General features: G+C 43.0%; 1 protein-coding gene across 1 annotated transcript in view; it reads left to right on the forward strand.

Moving 5' to 3' along the window:
* Nucleotides 1–246: 246 nt before the first annotated feature.
* The window catches only part of LIPH (lipase H), a 31,542-nt gene continuing 15,451 nt past the window's right edge, over nt 247–16,337 (forward strand). Inside the window, exons 1-8 of the mRNA XM_027121915.1 lie at nt 247–268; nt 798–1,165; nt 2,380–2,488; nt 7,112–7,213; nt 9,296–9,385; nt 12,221–12,388; nt 13,618–13,713; nt 15,455–15,566. Coding sequence (XP_026977716.1) covers nt 247–268; nt 798–1,165; nt 2,380–2,488; nt 7,112–7,213; nt 9,296–9,385; nt 12,221–12,388; nt 13,618–13,713; nt 15,455–15,566 — 1,067 coding nt within the window. The remainder of the gene's footprint in view (nt 269–797; nt 1,166–2,379; nt 2,489–7,111; nt 7,214–9,295; nt 9,386–12,220; nt 12,389–13,617; nt 13,714–15,454; nt 15,567–16,337) is intronic.

Consider the following 16,337-nt stretch of genomic DNA (forward strand, 5'->3'; position numbering starts at 1 on the left):
TGGTTCCTGTGTCCCTATAACATGTTTTTAAGCACTCTCTTACTTTCTGCCATAAAACATTCTCTTACTTTCAGCTCATCTTAAACTGTTCCCATTACATCCCCAGCCTTTCCATTCTTAGAGCCTGGTCAGCAGGACATATGCTTAAAGGTGGTGCTTGAGCAAAGAAGGAGAGAGAGAGCCCAAGAAAGGCCACCATGGTTAACAGTTTCAGATGCTTCTGAAAGGTGCAGGGCAAGGCACATCATGTTCTCTACCACCGTCCCAGGTGGGTGCTATAGACAAGGAAAGAGATGCTTGGACTCCACAGATTCTGTTATTGAGTCCTCTACCACGTGCTGGGCACTGTGAGGGATATACAAGATTACAAGACACCATTTCAAGGAGACTGGTCTAGTGGGATAGACACATATGTACAGAAATACCCATAATACATCCCTGAAAATGTCTTCATTGTGCGGTCAATGTGGCACATAGAGGGGTTTGGGGAGTTCTGGGTTGAAGGACAGACAGTAATTATGGCTGGGAGAGTCGGAGAAGGCTTCGTTGAGGTGACTTTTGGGTTAGACCTTGAAAGAGGGTAGGGTTTGGAAAAATGGTTTTATCAGTGAAAAAGAAGTTACTACTTATGTACTCCGAATCAGGTCTGACTTTGCAACTTCATTCAACTAGATCCAGCCTCTTGCTAGGTGCCGTGAGGCACATAGAAAGGACTCCAAAGGGTGTAGGACAGCACTTTTGCTTTATGCCCAACTAAGGAAAGAACCGTCACAATGCCATATAATTTTTATTTTCAGACACAGATGAAACATGTCCTTCATTTACCAAACTGAGCTTTCACAGTGCAGTGGTTGGAACGGGACTAAATGTGAAGTTGATGCTCTACACAAGGAGAAACCCGACCTGTGCACAAGCCATCAACTCCACAGTTTTGGGGAACTTGAACGTGACCAAGAAAACCATCTTCACTGTCCATGGATTCAGACCGACAGGCTCTCCTCCAGTTTGGATGGAGGACTTAGTAGAGGGTTTGCTCTCTGTAGATGACATGAACGTGGTTGTTGTTGATTGGAATCAAGGAGCTACAACTGTAATATACAACCATGCCTCTGGAAAGACCAGAAAAGTAGCAATAGTCTTGAAGGAATTTATCGACCAAATGCTGGTAAGCGAGAATTCTCTTAGATGATTCAGGGTCAAGTTGAAACTGGCTCAATATCTGGATATTTAAAGCCAAGAGATAACTACAGTGACCAGAAGGACTATTTTTGCAATGTTTTGCAAATCTGAATAAGCCCCAGGGAAGGTGAAGGGAAGGGCCCGAGGCAACGCCCATGCGTATGGTTGTACAGGTTGTGCACTGCACAGGGCACCCATCTAAGACAGCACCATTGTCATTGTAGACATTGTAGATTTATATGTCTATTATGATAATTTTCTAGTGAGTGACAGCAAAGTGTCCTGAGCAAGGGGCAGCTTTTTCTAACTCACATAAAGGTGTCTAATGGGTATGAGAGGTTCTGTCTAGGGGTTTCCTGGCTTCAATGCCTAGAGTTTCCTCAACTTCTATAGCTCTTCCTTTTCTTAGAAATGCCAAAAGTTTAGTGACCAGATTATCCAAAACCAAAACTGATACACATGGTTGATGAACGATTTGTGTGTATGATTTATGTTTTCAGAAGACTTACAAAGATGAAATAAATCTTAAATTTAATTTAATTTAATCTATCTCATGAACTGTCCTTTATATGAAAAAAAAGAAGTGACTTGACACCAGGACTACTTCAGAGAGTCACACCTGGTGGCCACTGTGGCCAGGGGTGACATAAATTTTACATCAACTTCCTACTTAAGCCACAGACTTCAGGAAAGTGAATATTAAAATGACTCATGAATGGCTGGCCCAGGACTATGGTCAGTGTGCCCCGCCCCTTTCTTTCCTTCCTTCCCTCTCCATGGTGACTTCATTAACTGAGCCAGCATCGACAGAAAGGAGTTCATTAAATGTTTGGTTGCCCTTCTCAGTTGGGAAGGTTTTAAGGATGTCTCAGCTTGGCTTCTAGCAGAAACATGAATGGAGACACCACGGCATAAAGGTGAAGGCATAAGTGTGGAGTTGGACAGACGGGTTTGAATTCTGCCCTGCGCCCTCCCTGCCTGACCTTGGGCAGATGACTTCAACCCTGGGCTCAGTCTCCTCATCTGTATAATCAAAGGAATAGCATTTAGTTTGTCGTGGTGTTGTGACATTTCAATAAGATAATGGATATAAGGTGCCTAGAAATGTTTCTCCAAAGTCAAGAGTTAGGAAATTTCTCCAGATGTTGTCACCTCCTTGGCCCCTCACAATTTATAACGATGGACCTCTTGAAATTGCAGGCAGAAGGAGCTTCTCTGGATGACATTTACATGATTGGAGTAAGTCTAGGAGCCCACGTAGCTGGGTTTGTTGGAAAGATGTACAATGGCCAGCTGGGAAGAATTACAGGTAAGGCTTCCTGTGAATGGGCACAGGGTAACCAGACTGCCCAGGGTGTTCCCTGGGGGAGCATGATGCAGGCAATCCTAGTCCTTGGGTTCAAAGCCAGCTCTTCCAATTACTTAACCTCTCTGAGCAAATGTCTTCTTGTGCAAAGGGAAGACCATAGTAGTAATTGATCTTAGCAATATTAAATTTATTATTTAATAAAATAGGTGCAAAGCACTTTGTAAATTGTATATGCCATAGAAAAGATTGGTGGTGACTTTATTTCTCCTATGGCTAGAAAAACAGCTACATCCCATGGGGATTTTGCCCCGAGCAGATAGCCTTCTTCCTTTCATTTAATCCAAGATAGTTTGAACTATATACCTAATATATCCCCAGGCATAGCTGGAGCCTCATGATAGGAAAATGAGATGGGAATTATGTTGTCTGGAGCTTACTCTGTGAATATCGGCTTTCAGGCCAAAGCTGAATAAAAACCCTCAGAAACAACAGCAGGTGAAACTCCAAAGATTCCCTTGCTGGGTTCATTTGCCTAGTGTTCTGTAACTTTCCATAGCTACAGATGAAGGTCTGAGGGAGGCTTTCTCTTTCAGAGACTCAAGCCTTCCATACCTTTCCCAGAATCGATCCTTACATTGAGATAGCCATTCCAAATCTAGGATATCTGGAAGGTAGATGTGAACAGAGGGAGGGAGGGGAGAGGTAAATGATTCAAACCAACGACATTTGGGAGGTAACCTTTTAGAGCCACAGGTCTGAATGTGCTACTTAATTTGACATGTGGCCCTGGGCATGTCCCCACCACCACCCCCTGCCCTAAATCTCTCTGTCCCTCTCACATACACACACACACCCACATTGGCCGGTGTCTCTTCTAACTCTGGTACTTGAGGTCACATTCTTTTTCCTGGCTATTTTTTTTCTCACTTTCACCCCAAAGGCCAAGGTTGCCCTTATCTTATTTACTTGCTTTCCTAGGGAAGCAAAGCTCTTTTTCAATTTTTTAAAATTATTACTATAATGTTTTAGAAAGCAGTGTGTCTTTACTTTTTAAAAATTCATTTTCCCTTATGGGTACAAAGGACAGATGGCTCAAATGTGCTTGTTTTCCTTGTCTATTGGGAGCTTCTCCTCTGGGAGCTGGGACTTATCCCAGTGGTGTGTTTAGAAGCTGATCAGCTCTCAAAAAAAAAAAAAAAAAAGAAAAAAAAGATTTATAGCATTTGCTGATTTCCATGATGTAAATACTCCCACTGTGGCTGGTTTCAAGCTACTGACCTGACATCACTGACCACACAGTTTGGGGAGAGATAAGCAAACTGCTCTCCAGTGCTGGTGCTGGGGGGCTCTGGCCCACCACTGCCTTATTCTATCTACCCCCTAATTTTGCTCCTCAGCCGCCCAGTGAACCTGTTCCCACGACTACTTTGGATGGGAATGCAGTGTAACCTGGCCTCTGACCATGGAAATTCCCTGAGCCAACCTCCCTTCCACCCTGGGCCTATGTGGCCCTGCTCTGTGACCTGGACTCAGTCAACGGTCTGCAGCTCAATTTTCTGTCTCCTCTGAGGGACCCATGTTCTCCCAACTCCTCATCCTCTCTGAGCCCCAAGGTCAATCTCACCTGTTACTAGAGCTATTTCAGGGCAAGAGCATTTCCCTTCTCCACTCACCTTCCACTGCCCTGCCAGAATGGGATCACTGGATTGAGGGGCGGGAATTTGGCCTGTTACCCAAGGCCATAATTCACTCCCAACTCCCAAGAACTGGGTGATTCTGCTTGTTAATTATCTAGACCAGAATGGCTGCTTCATCTCGTCCATTTCCCATTTTTTCTTCTGCTCTTGCTTCTCCTTTTGCTCTCCAGGCACATCTCCTGGTGTTACTTTTCATTAATTTCTTCAACAGAAGATGGAAGAAATGAATGGATTTTAAAACATTTCAAGTACCTATATCACTTGATAATACACTAAATTTGATTCTTGCAAAAATCACCTTGGGGTGCTGGATACAATGCCGACTTGCTGAATTGGTATCTCTGGGCTTGGGGTCCAGGAGTCTGTACTTCCTTTATTTTTATTTTTTTTGGCCATGCTGCGAGGCATGTGGGATCTTAGTTCCCCCACCAGGGATCAAACCCATGCCCCCTGCAGTAGAAGCGTGGAGTCCTAACCACTGGACCACCAGGGAATTCCCGGTGGCCTGTACTTTTAACCAGAAGATGCAGGTGGTCTGAACACCATACTTTAAGAAATGACCACAAAGCTGTGTTGTCCAATATAGGAGCCACAAGCCACAGGTGCCACTGAGCACCTGAAATGTTGTTAATGCAAATCGAGACATGCGGTAAATGCAAAACACACACTGGAATTTGAAGACTACGTACAAAAGAAGGGTATTAAAAAATTTCAAATTTTTTATATTGACTACATGTTGAAATAATTTTCTGCTATACTGGGTTAAATAAAATGTATTATTAAAGTCAATTTTCCTTGTTTCTTTTTACCTTTTTAAAGTGGTTGCTAGAAAATTTTAAATTATATATGTGGCTCACATTATACTTCTATTGGACAGCACTGCCTTGGAGAGTTAGTTCATGGTGACCTTGGGGATAACAGGCCCCTGAAAACGCATGCAAAATGTTTGACGTCTGTCCTGGGGAGAGGTCCACAGCTTTTATCAAATTCTCAAACTGGTTAATCTTGTAATCAGAGCCAGGGACTAGCTAGACACTTTTCTGGCGATCACAGAGCAACAAGAAAGAGCTCCATTTTGTCATTTTTGTTTCTATTCTATAATAATTTCAATATTCTGGATTCAGATCCCAGAGTGCTTTGGTAGGTCTTCTGAAGTAGCAATTAATTCTACCTCTATTTTGCAGATAAGGAAACTGAGGTTCAGAGAAGTAAAGTAACCTGCTTAAGATCACACAGCTGGTTAATGCTAGGTTTGGGGTTCCACGTCACATCCATCTGACTCCAATGGTCTCTGCTCACACAAAATATGCAGCTTTTTTTAGGGCAGTTTGTGATTTTTGGCTGACAGTGTAAGCTGATCATTTGCTATGACTTATCTCTAAGGACATCATATGTCCAAGTTTACTGTGACCATCCTCATTTGTGTCTTCTGTCCTGGCATAATTATTAATAGCAGCCTTATCACTTTCAAAATTGCCCTGGTTTGGATTTTATAGGGTAAGCCAATATATCTGCTGTGGATCTGGAGGTTGCTATAAACTGAGGCTCTCACTGTTCATTTTCTCAGACTGGAAATGGTGCTGTTTCATGTGAGGAGGGGGAGGCTTCCCCAGCAAGGTCTTTCCAAGGTTATGAGTTTCTCATTCTGTGCAGAGAATATCCTGTGGACTTGGGTACCTGGGTGTTGATCCACCTCCTCCCCACATCAGTTTCAGTTGGGAGCAGACAGAAGGGGAAGAAAAGCTGGGGGGTGGGGGAGTGGGGGAAACAGAGGGAGATAAAATAAGGGGGCAGATAAAGACATGCCTCAAGGAAGCAAGGGTGTTGGCCAGGGAGAAATGGAGAGATTGGGGCTAGAACCAGGACTGCTGAGGCAAAGATGCTATCTCTTGGATTTTATACCATGGGGGTGGGGGGGGGGATAGGGGATGTCATTTAAAGTGACCTTCATAGATTAAAAACTCGGAGACATCCCTTGAAACCTTTTTCACTCCAGGTAAGTTTCTAGTTAGCAAGGTCTTTGGGATCCTCTGGTGTTTTGTTTTTAGTTTGTGGTTACATCATCATAGGAGCTGCTCTCTTGTTTTTACAGATGTTTCATAATAATGGTGAGGAATGTCCAGCTACCATTGACCAAGAGCAAGAAATCAGTTCAGGCCTTTATGGGATGGGTTAATTTTGCAGGAACTGGCACCCACCTAATTTCCCTCTTCCATACCTAGTCTAATACCTGGCCTGACCAGTGAGTCTCACACTTTCCCACTCAGTTTGCCAAACCCAGTTCAATGAAACCAAAAGCTCAACAGAGAGAGGTGGTTGCACTGTGAGGCTGTGGTTGCATTGTGAGGCTGTGGCCCTGGCTAAGACACTTGACCTCCCTGAACCTCAGTTCATTCACCTGTAAAATAGGAATGACAATAGCTACCTTTCCTCCTTTGTGATGTGGATCAGGTGAGCCCATAAATGTGAATAAAAATGGAAACAATAAAGGAGCTTTTTTAATAACAAGAAAGAAAAGTTGAGTGAAGTTTCTGGATTATTTAAAATGAGATAAAGATAAGTACAGTGTCTGCTTTTTATATGCACTCTTAGATGCTTTTTTCCTGAGGAACCAGTTTATTCCAGTCCCTGGTCCCCATATGTCTGTGCACTCCCTGCTGTGGAGCCCTGCACAAGGTATAGTACACCTCCAGATGGAGTCCGGATGAGTTCTCAGGGGGCACTGTGAGGGTAACCACCTTTAGTGTGGGGAAAGGCTATACAGGGCTGTGGAAAGGAGCCTGACACAGCAGGAGGGGAATGTGAGTGCTTGCCCACCCAAGGATTCCCCGAAGCCTGTGAGCCATCTTCGTGGGGAGGGATCCAAAGCCCGGCTGCAGGTGACTCACAGCGTGGGGCTGCCAAGCCGACTCTGTTTTCCTTCCAGGTCTGGACCCTGCAGGCCCTTTATTCAATGGGAGACCTCCAGAGGACAGATTAGATCCCGGTGATGCACAGTTCGTTGACGTCATCCATTCTGACATTGATGGTAACATTCCTTGTGGGTCAGCGACCACCCACACCCTCACCCCCAGACTCCCAAAGAGTCTCCCGCTAGGGGGGTTGTCATGCAGGGGTGGATCAGGTTCCTCTAGATTCCCTCTTTTCCTACCGGGCAAGTTTCCAAATCCACAAGAATACTGAAGGGAAGTTGCTTTAATGCAGGCACCCAGGATCTCCTGATGGAGTAGAGGTGCATTTCCCATTGTCTCCTGTTATTTTTAAAGTGATCATCTTGACCAGTCAAGGACAGGCTGATTTGCATACCATGTGGACAAATGTTTCCATAAGTACAACTGGGTTTGGATGCATGATTCCCTGTTTTTGTTGGTTCTTTGTCATTATTTCCTTAAGCTGAAAGATATGTTTAAGTGTTGTGTCTCTCCACACAGAGCATTTCTGAACCACCTATAGGTCTCTAGCTCTCTGTGGATCTTCCTGGCTATTTCTATCTTTTATGGTGTGGATTTCATTTCTGGGATTGGGTACCTGGCTTGGGGGTTGGGCTGATGTTACAGATGGGTCTTTATATCCAGATGTTTGGGAGAAGAGCTGGAGTAGGAACTTGGGGGAGGGCTGAGGGGACAGACCATAGTGGACATTTAATAGTACATCTCCTTTGTGATACAACCACCTGAAACACCCTTGACTGCCTATTGTGGGCACTCTGGTGTGGTATTCAGCAATTGTTTGCCTTAGAAGAAGTGTCTCTGGGAAATAGCTGTGTTCTTACTATGCAGTTTGCAAAGTATTACCTTACTTAGGTGCAGTACCTCAATGTTATTTTAATGCTTGACGGCATAGAGTAATTTATTTTTTGTTCTTGGAGCGGGCAAATTTTGAAGGAAAAATATAAGCTTTGCAGTCAAGGCAGGGGTGGACTCAAATCCCAGGTTTGGTTCTTTCTGGTGGTATCATGTTTGGTCCATAAGTCCTCCAAGCCCCAGAATCTTCATCTGTAACTTACTTCATCTGAATTTACCAATGGCTACTTTTCAGACATTGTGAAAATTAGAAGAAATCTGTGTAAAACCCCTAGTGTCACACCCACAGACACATGTAGTTTCCTGAACATATAATAGCTATTATCATTATTGCAATGATACACTATATATGTGTTTATACATATATATACATACATACATATGTATAATCTTTTTCTTTCTTTCTTTTTTTTTTGGCCACACTACACGGCATGTGGGATCTTAGTTCCCTGACCAGAGATTGAACCAATGCCCCCTGCAGTGGAAGTGTGGTGTGGAGTCTTAACCACTGGACCACCAGGGAAGTCCCTGTATAATCTTTTTTTTTTTTGTGGTACGCGGGCCTCTCACTGTTGTGGCCTCTCCCATTGCGGAGCACAGGCTCTGGAAGTGCAGGCTCAGCGGCCATGGCTCACGGGCCCAGCCGCTCCGTGGCATGGGGGATCTTCCCGGACCGGGGCTCGAACCCGCGTCCCCTGCATCAGCAGGCGGACCCTCAACCACTGCGCCACCAGGGAAGCCCCCCTGTATAAACTTTTAATCAAGCATTTTACTGATTACTTTGGAGTTACAAGGTTAAAGAGAATAAGCAATTATTAAATCTATAATTTTCTAGGTCCCCATTTTCTAGAAGAGTTTCCAATCTTTTAACCATCCTAGATCCCCAAATTTTAAAGGTTTCTCCTACTAAGTAAAGGTTCATTTTTTCCTGTTTCTTATTCATTAAAGACTTACACACATGTAATTAGAGGCTCAGGAAGCACCTAGCAATGAGTGTTCCAGCCAAAAATAACATGAAACATATCATTTTATCAGCCATGCAGTGAATGAGTGACCAAACTCTCTTACATTTTCAGAAATATGGGAAGTAAATTCTGTTACCAGCTTCATAGTCTCCTACTTGGAAATCACTGCTTTCTAACTAACTATCTGGCTAACTTTGGATAAAATATTTAAATAGGTTTAACGACAACAGCAGCAGCAAAGACAAGAATGAGACAATCTCTGCCTATATCCTAAACAGGCAAATGAGCTGTGAGATGGGAAAAGTTCAAAGCAGTATAAAAGCCTAGTATATTGCCTTTTAGCACTGGGCTACAGGGAACCATTAGGAAACATAGACTTCTACCCAAACGGAGGATTGGATCAACCTGGTTGCCCCAAAACAATATTTGGAGGTAAGTGCAGATACTTTATATTTTGTAAAATAGTGGTTTAAAAAAGGCGTATTTTAAAAATCTGATATTATCCTATGTGAAATCGTTTTTAATCAAAAACAAATTTCCTGAGAAGATAGAGGTGGTATAAATATAAATTATAAATTAAACATTATTACTCAAATATACTACTTAAAAAAAATAACCATATGATTAAAAGCGATTTTGAATTCTCTCTCTCTCTTGAAAAGGTGTGTCTTTGACCTAGAAATTACACATTTGGAAATCTCTCCTAGAGAAATAATGGAAAATGTAGACAAAAATCAGAGTGAAGATATTCAATATGGCATTGTTTATAATAGTTAAGTTTTTAGAAATAATCTAAATGTCCAACATAGGAGAATTATTAAATAGTATGGTGCATTCTACACAAAGGAATGTAATTCTTAAAAACCATATTGTCAGATTAATGAAAATGCTTACAATATGATGTTAAGTGAAAAATACACAAATTATACAGTATAATCCCAATTTGTTTTTTAAATGTATATTTGTACATGTGTAAGTGCAGAGAAAAACACTAAACATAAGTGCTCCAAATAATTATTAGTGGTGATCTCTGGATGTTGGATTTCTAGGTAATTTTTGCATCATAATTTGCTATTATTTTTTATTTTCTAAATGAGCATGTATTAGTTTTATAATGAGAAAAAACTCACAAAACAAAAATGGGTAGTTGGAGGGCAACATTAAAGTGTGGTGGGGGACAGAATTAAAAAAAACCACCCTGGGCTTCCCTGGTGGCACAGTGGTTAAGAATCCGCCTGCCAATGCAGGGGACACGGGTTTGAGCCCTGGTCCAGGAAGATCCCACATGCTGCGGAGCAACTAAGCCCGTGAGCCACAACTACTGAGCCCGTGTGTCATAACTACTGAGTTCGCGTGCCAAAACTGCTTAAGTCCATGCACCTAGAGCCCAGGCTCTGCAACAAGAAAAGCCACTGCAATGAGAAGCCCGCGCACCGCAACAAAGAGTAGCCCCCGCTCGCCGCAACTTGAGAAAGCCCGTGCACAGCAACAAAAACCCAACGCAGCCAAAAATTAACAAAAAACAACCCCCCCGCCAAGTGCTCTGAATCTGTATTTCACCATTGTTAGAGACAATTAAGCAATCATGGAAATAATTCTAGAAAGAGATGATCTTGTTCCAAAATGGTAGCTGTATATGGCTCCATGGGAATGATGTAGTGTTTGAAAATGATCCAGATGAAATGACATAAGTAGGGCCAATCACATTGTACCATAAATGGTGTGTATTCAAATCCTGTCCTGTGTGCTGTAATGTAACTACATCCATGAGCAGCCAAAGATAATGTGCTTTGCTTACAAAGGACATCCTCTGTAGCATTATTAACTTCATTGTTTCTGCAAGTGGAAGTTCCAGGAACAATAATTAAATGTCGACTTGTCAGATTTTACTCCAGTCCAGCTTGGCCCCATGCTTCTCCTCTGTCACCCAGTTTATTTCTTTATGTCCTCCACTGATCTCTTCTATGGGCATATGTGGACTCCGGAGAAAGAAGGAACATTGATCTGACTCCAGCTCCCAGTGCCTCTCCAAACTACTAGCTCACAATCACAACTCCTCTTTCCATGGGGTTCACTGTCTGCTATTGAGATCCTTACCTCCTTTGATTACCCATCTTTGGGACCCAGTTCCTGTTTCTGAATGACTTCATCGTCTGACCCATCAACCTTCTGATGAACCTCTCTGATGTTTTGTACTGAAGTCCTTCATCAGCTCCAACTCTTCTGATGGCCACCTCTGTGCCTCATCCGCTTCCTCTCTCACCATCACATCACAGGGCACCCACCAAGAATTAACTTGAGGCTTGTGTCTCACCTCTTCTTGCCCACTTACAGCTTCCAGTGCCACCTCCTATTGTTCAGCTCCTCTCACTTCACCCTTCACCTTTGGAGCAGAAATGGAGCCCCTGCCACTTGTCTGCTCTCATGAATGCCCTGTGCACCCCCAGGCCCTTAGGTCTCTGCCATGTCAGCCCCCATCTTTGCTTGGGCACATTCTGGAGAAGTCATGGAGTCTTGTTGATCAAGTACAAGGTCCAGGCAAACTTGTTAACTTCTCCATGGCCCCCAATAATGCCAGAAAAGCCTCATACGCATCTCTTGCGGACTCCCTATGGTCACTCCTCATGCTTCTATTCCAAATACCGCCCCAGCTATAAACCCTCACCTCTTAGAGCTGAGCTAGATTTGACTTTTGTACCTAGATCAAGGTCCCACCCGAAGAAGCCATTTTATCTATCCTAACCTTAGATCACAAAGTTGGTCTTTACATTCATTTCCCCATCTGACCCAAGGTGGAAGCATCGCCCCATCCTTCTTCACAACTATCTCCTCTTCTTGCCCTCATTGGGGATCTTCCTCTACAAATTGCTCCCCAATGCCGTCTTTCTCTCATGTATTTACTGGTTTAAATGTGCTTGCCTTCTGCTGAAAACCTCTGGTGGATCTCTGACTACCACTGACATTTCCTCTTCCTTTCACTGACAAAGGAAGGACAAGGTCAAGTCCTTTAACCTCTCTGAGTCTCAATGTCCTGCTAGGTAAAATGGGGGTAATCATGCCTATCTTCTTGTCTCCTGCCATTTGTCAGCATGAATCCTGATCTATTGGTTTTATAAGGATTAAATGGAATCAAGTACATTGAAGCTGTTAGCACAGTGCCTGATGTAGGGGACACGATAAATTATGTGTATAAACAATATGCGAGGCACTATTTATTACTAAATGTTACAACTGCTCTACTCTTTGATCATTCCTTTTACAACCCAGGAATGCAGTATTTTAAGTGTGACCACCAGAGGTCCGTGTACCTGTACCTTTCTTCGCTGAGAGAGAACTGCACCATCACCGCGTATCCCTGTGACTCCTACCGGGATTATAGGAACGGCAAGTGTGTCAACTGTGGCATATCACAGACGGAGTCCTGCCCACTTCTGGGTAAGTCCAGCAAGCAGTTTCCCACTCTGATGAACAAAGAGCTAATTTCTGGTAGAATCCTAGCACCATTTTACCATCTAAAAATGGGCCTGAAAATCCTGTGTTTTTAAAAAACTTACTTAGTTTTTTCTAGCCAATTTGTTCTGTGAAGTACTCTGGGGTCTCCTAATAATAAAGAATGTTAGAAAGGCAATCTATATAGGATTTCATCCAGAAGGTAGTGCCACCTCCCTGTATACTTTATTCTAGCAAGAAAAAGAAGGTTTCAGAAGACTTTCCAAGCTCACCCAGGCACAGTCACCTTATGTAGTCTGCTCCTGTGGGGACAGGAGCACTCTCTCCAGGCACACAATCTCTCTGCTGGGGGAGGGTTTGGCAAACCGACCCCTCTAACAAATTGTGTCTGTAAATGCCCTCATGCCACACTCTGGTGCTGTGTGCATGGACACATACAGGGGTGGGCTGGGGTAACAGACACCGTGGAGACTGCTTGGATATTTGCTAAGCATTAGTGGAAATATTCTGGGTGGTGGAGACTTTGCAACTGGATGGTCATGAGAATTCTCTAATTGTACCCAAAGGAAAGACTCAAGTTAACATCAGGGCATGCTATAGACAAGGGGTTCTCAGACTTGACTGTGCATTTGAATCATCTACGGAGCTTTTAAAAAATACTGATGCCTGGGTTCCACTTCAGATCAGTTAAATCAGAATGTGGAGGCCACTCCCTAGCAGTGGGGACAGAGGAGAGAGAGAGGCCCCAGGGATGGCCCTCAGCCTCATTCCTGTAGGCACGTGAGGAAGGAGGACATTTCCCTGCCTGTTGACAGAGTAACACAGCAATTCCAAGTTCTCTGCACTTCAGGGGCCCAATCACAGTTCTTCAAGGAAGCACATCGCTTTCCAAAAGTGATGCTGTTCTAGGTATAAACCTGAATCTGTTTTAAATAATCTAGAAAATGAATTGCTGGAATATATCAGTGCTATTTTTAGTCTACCCAGTGTGTGTCACTCCCCACAATCCCACCCCTGCTACTGAGGACCAGGGCTGGTGATGTAATGTCAATAGATAGGGGGAAAAGCCACTGGAGGGTCCTTTGGCAAGTGGGTACGTGGGGGATTGTCTCGATGGTGGTGGCAGTCAAACCCGCTGTTCTCACTATCTCCTCCATTGCTTTTACATTTATATAATATATGTTAATGTTACACTTTTCTGACTTATTTTATAGGCTACTATGCTGATAATTGGAAAGACTATTTAAGGGAGCGGGATCCTCCTATGACTAAAGTGTTCTTTGACACAGCTGAGGAGAAACCCTTCTGCAGTGAGTGGTGAATGTGCTTGCTTGCTGTTGCCCAGCTCTTCTAGTTTTGGAATGGCTGAGTCTCAGCTTCCTGGCTACTTCTTGGCAAATGAAGGCCATGGTGAAGCATGGACTTTGGAGTTGGAAGGACCTAGGTTGAATCCTGACTCTCCTACATAATAGCTGTGTGACCAAGACATTTAACTTCTCTGAGTCTCAATGTCCTGCTTGGTAAAAGGGGGATAATCATGCCTATCTTCTGAGTTATAAGGATTAAAAGCTCAACAAATCATAGTTGTTAGCTTCACTGGATGGCCATTCTAATCACTAAGATCTTCCAGGAAATTTGTCTGAGCCCCAAGAGACGTGAAATTGTGGTTAGGAAAAATCAGGTGTCAGCCACATCTATGGGCCAGTTCCAGCTCCAAAACTAAAACAATGACCTTCTAAAGACATTGAGAGGTTGGGTATTCAAGATGGGAGCTAAATGGGGCAGCAGATGATCAGATGCCCCGGGAAGCAAGTAGGAATTTTCCTGGGCAGATGTACATCTTACAATCTTATCCCCCTTTTCACTTTTCTTGGGAGCAACCCTTATAAAAGAGGTTGCACATCACCAGGTTTCCCTCCTTCTTTGGAATCATGAGTGGCAGCCCAGGGTTTGGTGTCTGCCCAATCCAAATGGGGCAAGCCCCTGAGTAATAATGGGCCATGAAATGGCAACCCCATGGCTGACCTTATTCCCTAGTGGGACTGTCATTTCCCTGAGCCTCTTTCCCCTTCTCTGCAAGTCTGACCAAGAGATAGCAAATCTGACTATCATGGTGGGATCCCCGTCTTCCCAGAGCATCCTTGACCTTCGGGAGCAGAGAGTAGGGAGGAAGAATAGTTCTCTGGATACGCTACGTGCTCTCGTTTATTCAGTAGGAATTAATGGATATCCATAGGTATTACTGCTGGGATTACAAAGAGGAATAACCATCCCTTCCTAGTTACCGTTGTAGTATATTTTAGCTTTTTAAAAAACCCCATAAGACATTATACAGGCAATATTTGTACAGATGTACACATATGTTTACCACTTTTTGGTTATCATTTTTCTTACATTTTGTAAATAAAGTGTGTTAACTAATGATGAGAGAATACCAGAGCATGATAAGAGCTCTGAGAGAGACCTGACTTAGTCTGAGGGTCAGTGAAGGCCTTCTGGAGGGAGTGCATTCAGCTGGAACCTGAAGGATGAATTGGCAAAGGGGGCAAAGTAAGAGTGTCCAAGGTGGGGAAAGGCCCAGAAGCAAGAGAGAGCATGGCAGTGCAGGTGGTGTGGCATGACTGGGGAGGAGATGAGGGAGGCTGGGTAGGCTGGCGGACATGGCCCAGATTGAGGAAGACCTTGACAGCTGTGGAGGGTCTCTACATGGCCCCCTATTTGGTTTATTCTAAAATGGGCAGGGATTGAAGTGAACCAATCATACTTGGCAGTAGGCCATGAGATTTCAGTCGATAAGGTGGAAACACTGATCCAAGAGTGATGCCTACACATGGCAACTGCATACCACTGAGTCCTGCCATCACTCAGGCCATCTTTACCAAAGAGAATAGAAAAAAATATTAGAAAATTCTGCCCTGGATCTTTGCAGAAAAACTAGAGGAAGAGAAAAGGAGACTCAGTTATTAGGGAGGTTGGGTTTTTACGAATTGAACCTTCAGGAAAGCAGTTGGTAATATTCTTCTCTTACCATGTTCTCTCCCTGTTTTGTAGTATATCATTACTTTGTGGATATTATAACTTGGAACAAGAACATAAGAAGAGGCTCCATTACAATCAAATTGAGAGACAAAGCTGGAAACACCACAGAATCCAAAATCAATCAGTAAGTTGGGCTGGGATTCTTTGCAGCTTGCTATTTCCTTTTTTGCTCAGAGAAATTAAATCCCAAACATATCTACTTTTTAATTATAGGTCTGTATGAGTCTTTGGGGATATACTGCTAAGTTACTTCTTTTTTTTTTTTTTTGCTTAGTTACTTCTTGTGGCTCTTGATCTTTCAGGCTCTTTACAAATGGAATTGGTACAGGAATTTTTTTCCTTCTTTCTTTCCTTCCCTCCCTCCCTTCCTCCTTTCCTCCTTTCCTTCCTTCCTTCTTTCCTTCCTTCCTTCCTTCCTTCCTTCTTTCTCCCTCCCCCTCTCCCTCCTTTCTTCTCTCCTCCTTCCTTCCTTTGCATAAACATTTAATTTCAAAAGTCATCCCTGCTAGCTATAAATGATTTAAACAGTAAAGAAGTATGTAACATAAAAGCACAAACCTTGCCCCATCCCAACAATCCCATGCCCAAAGGCACCCACTCACATACACACGTTTCTATTCTTTTCTGAGCTCATAATATACATATATACATAAATATATTTCTGACACTCAGAAAATCTAATTTGCAATAGAAAATTGGAAACACCCTAAAAATCCAATGATGGGGAAATTGTTAGTTCCCATATAATAAAATAGTATTCAAACACTGAAGTTATTTATAAAACATTAAATGAAATGCTTATAATGTACTAAGTGAAAAAATGCAGGATATAAAATTATATAAAGTATAAAATTAGCTCAACACTGTAAAAATAATGAAAAAGAAACATGACAAA

The sequence above is a fragment of the Aethalodelphis obliquidens genome, unplaced genomic scaffold (genome assembly GCF_003676395.1).
Source record: "Aethalodelphis obliquidens isolate GAN/ISIS:26980383/991018 unplaced genomic scaffold, ASM367639v1 scaffold1, whole genome shotgun sequence".
Lineage (NCBI taxonomy): Eukaryota > Metazoa > Chordata > Mammalia > Artiodactyla > Delphinidae > Aethalodelphis > Aethalodelphis obliquidens.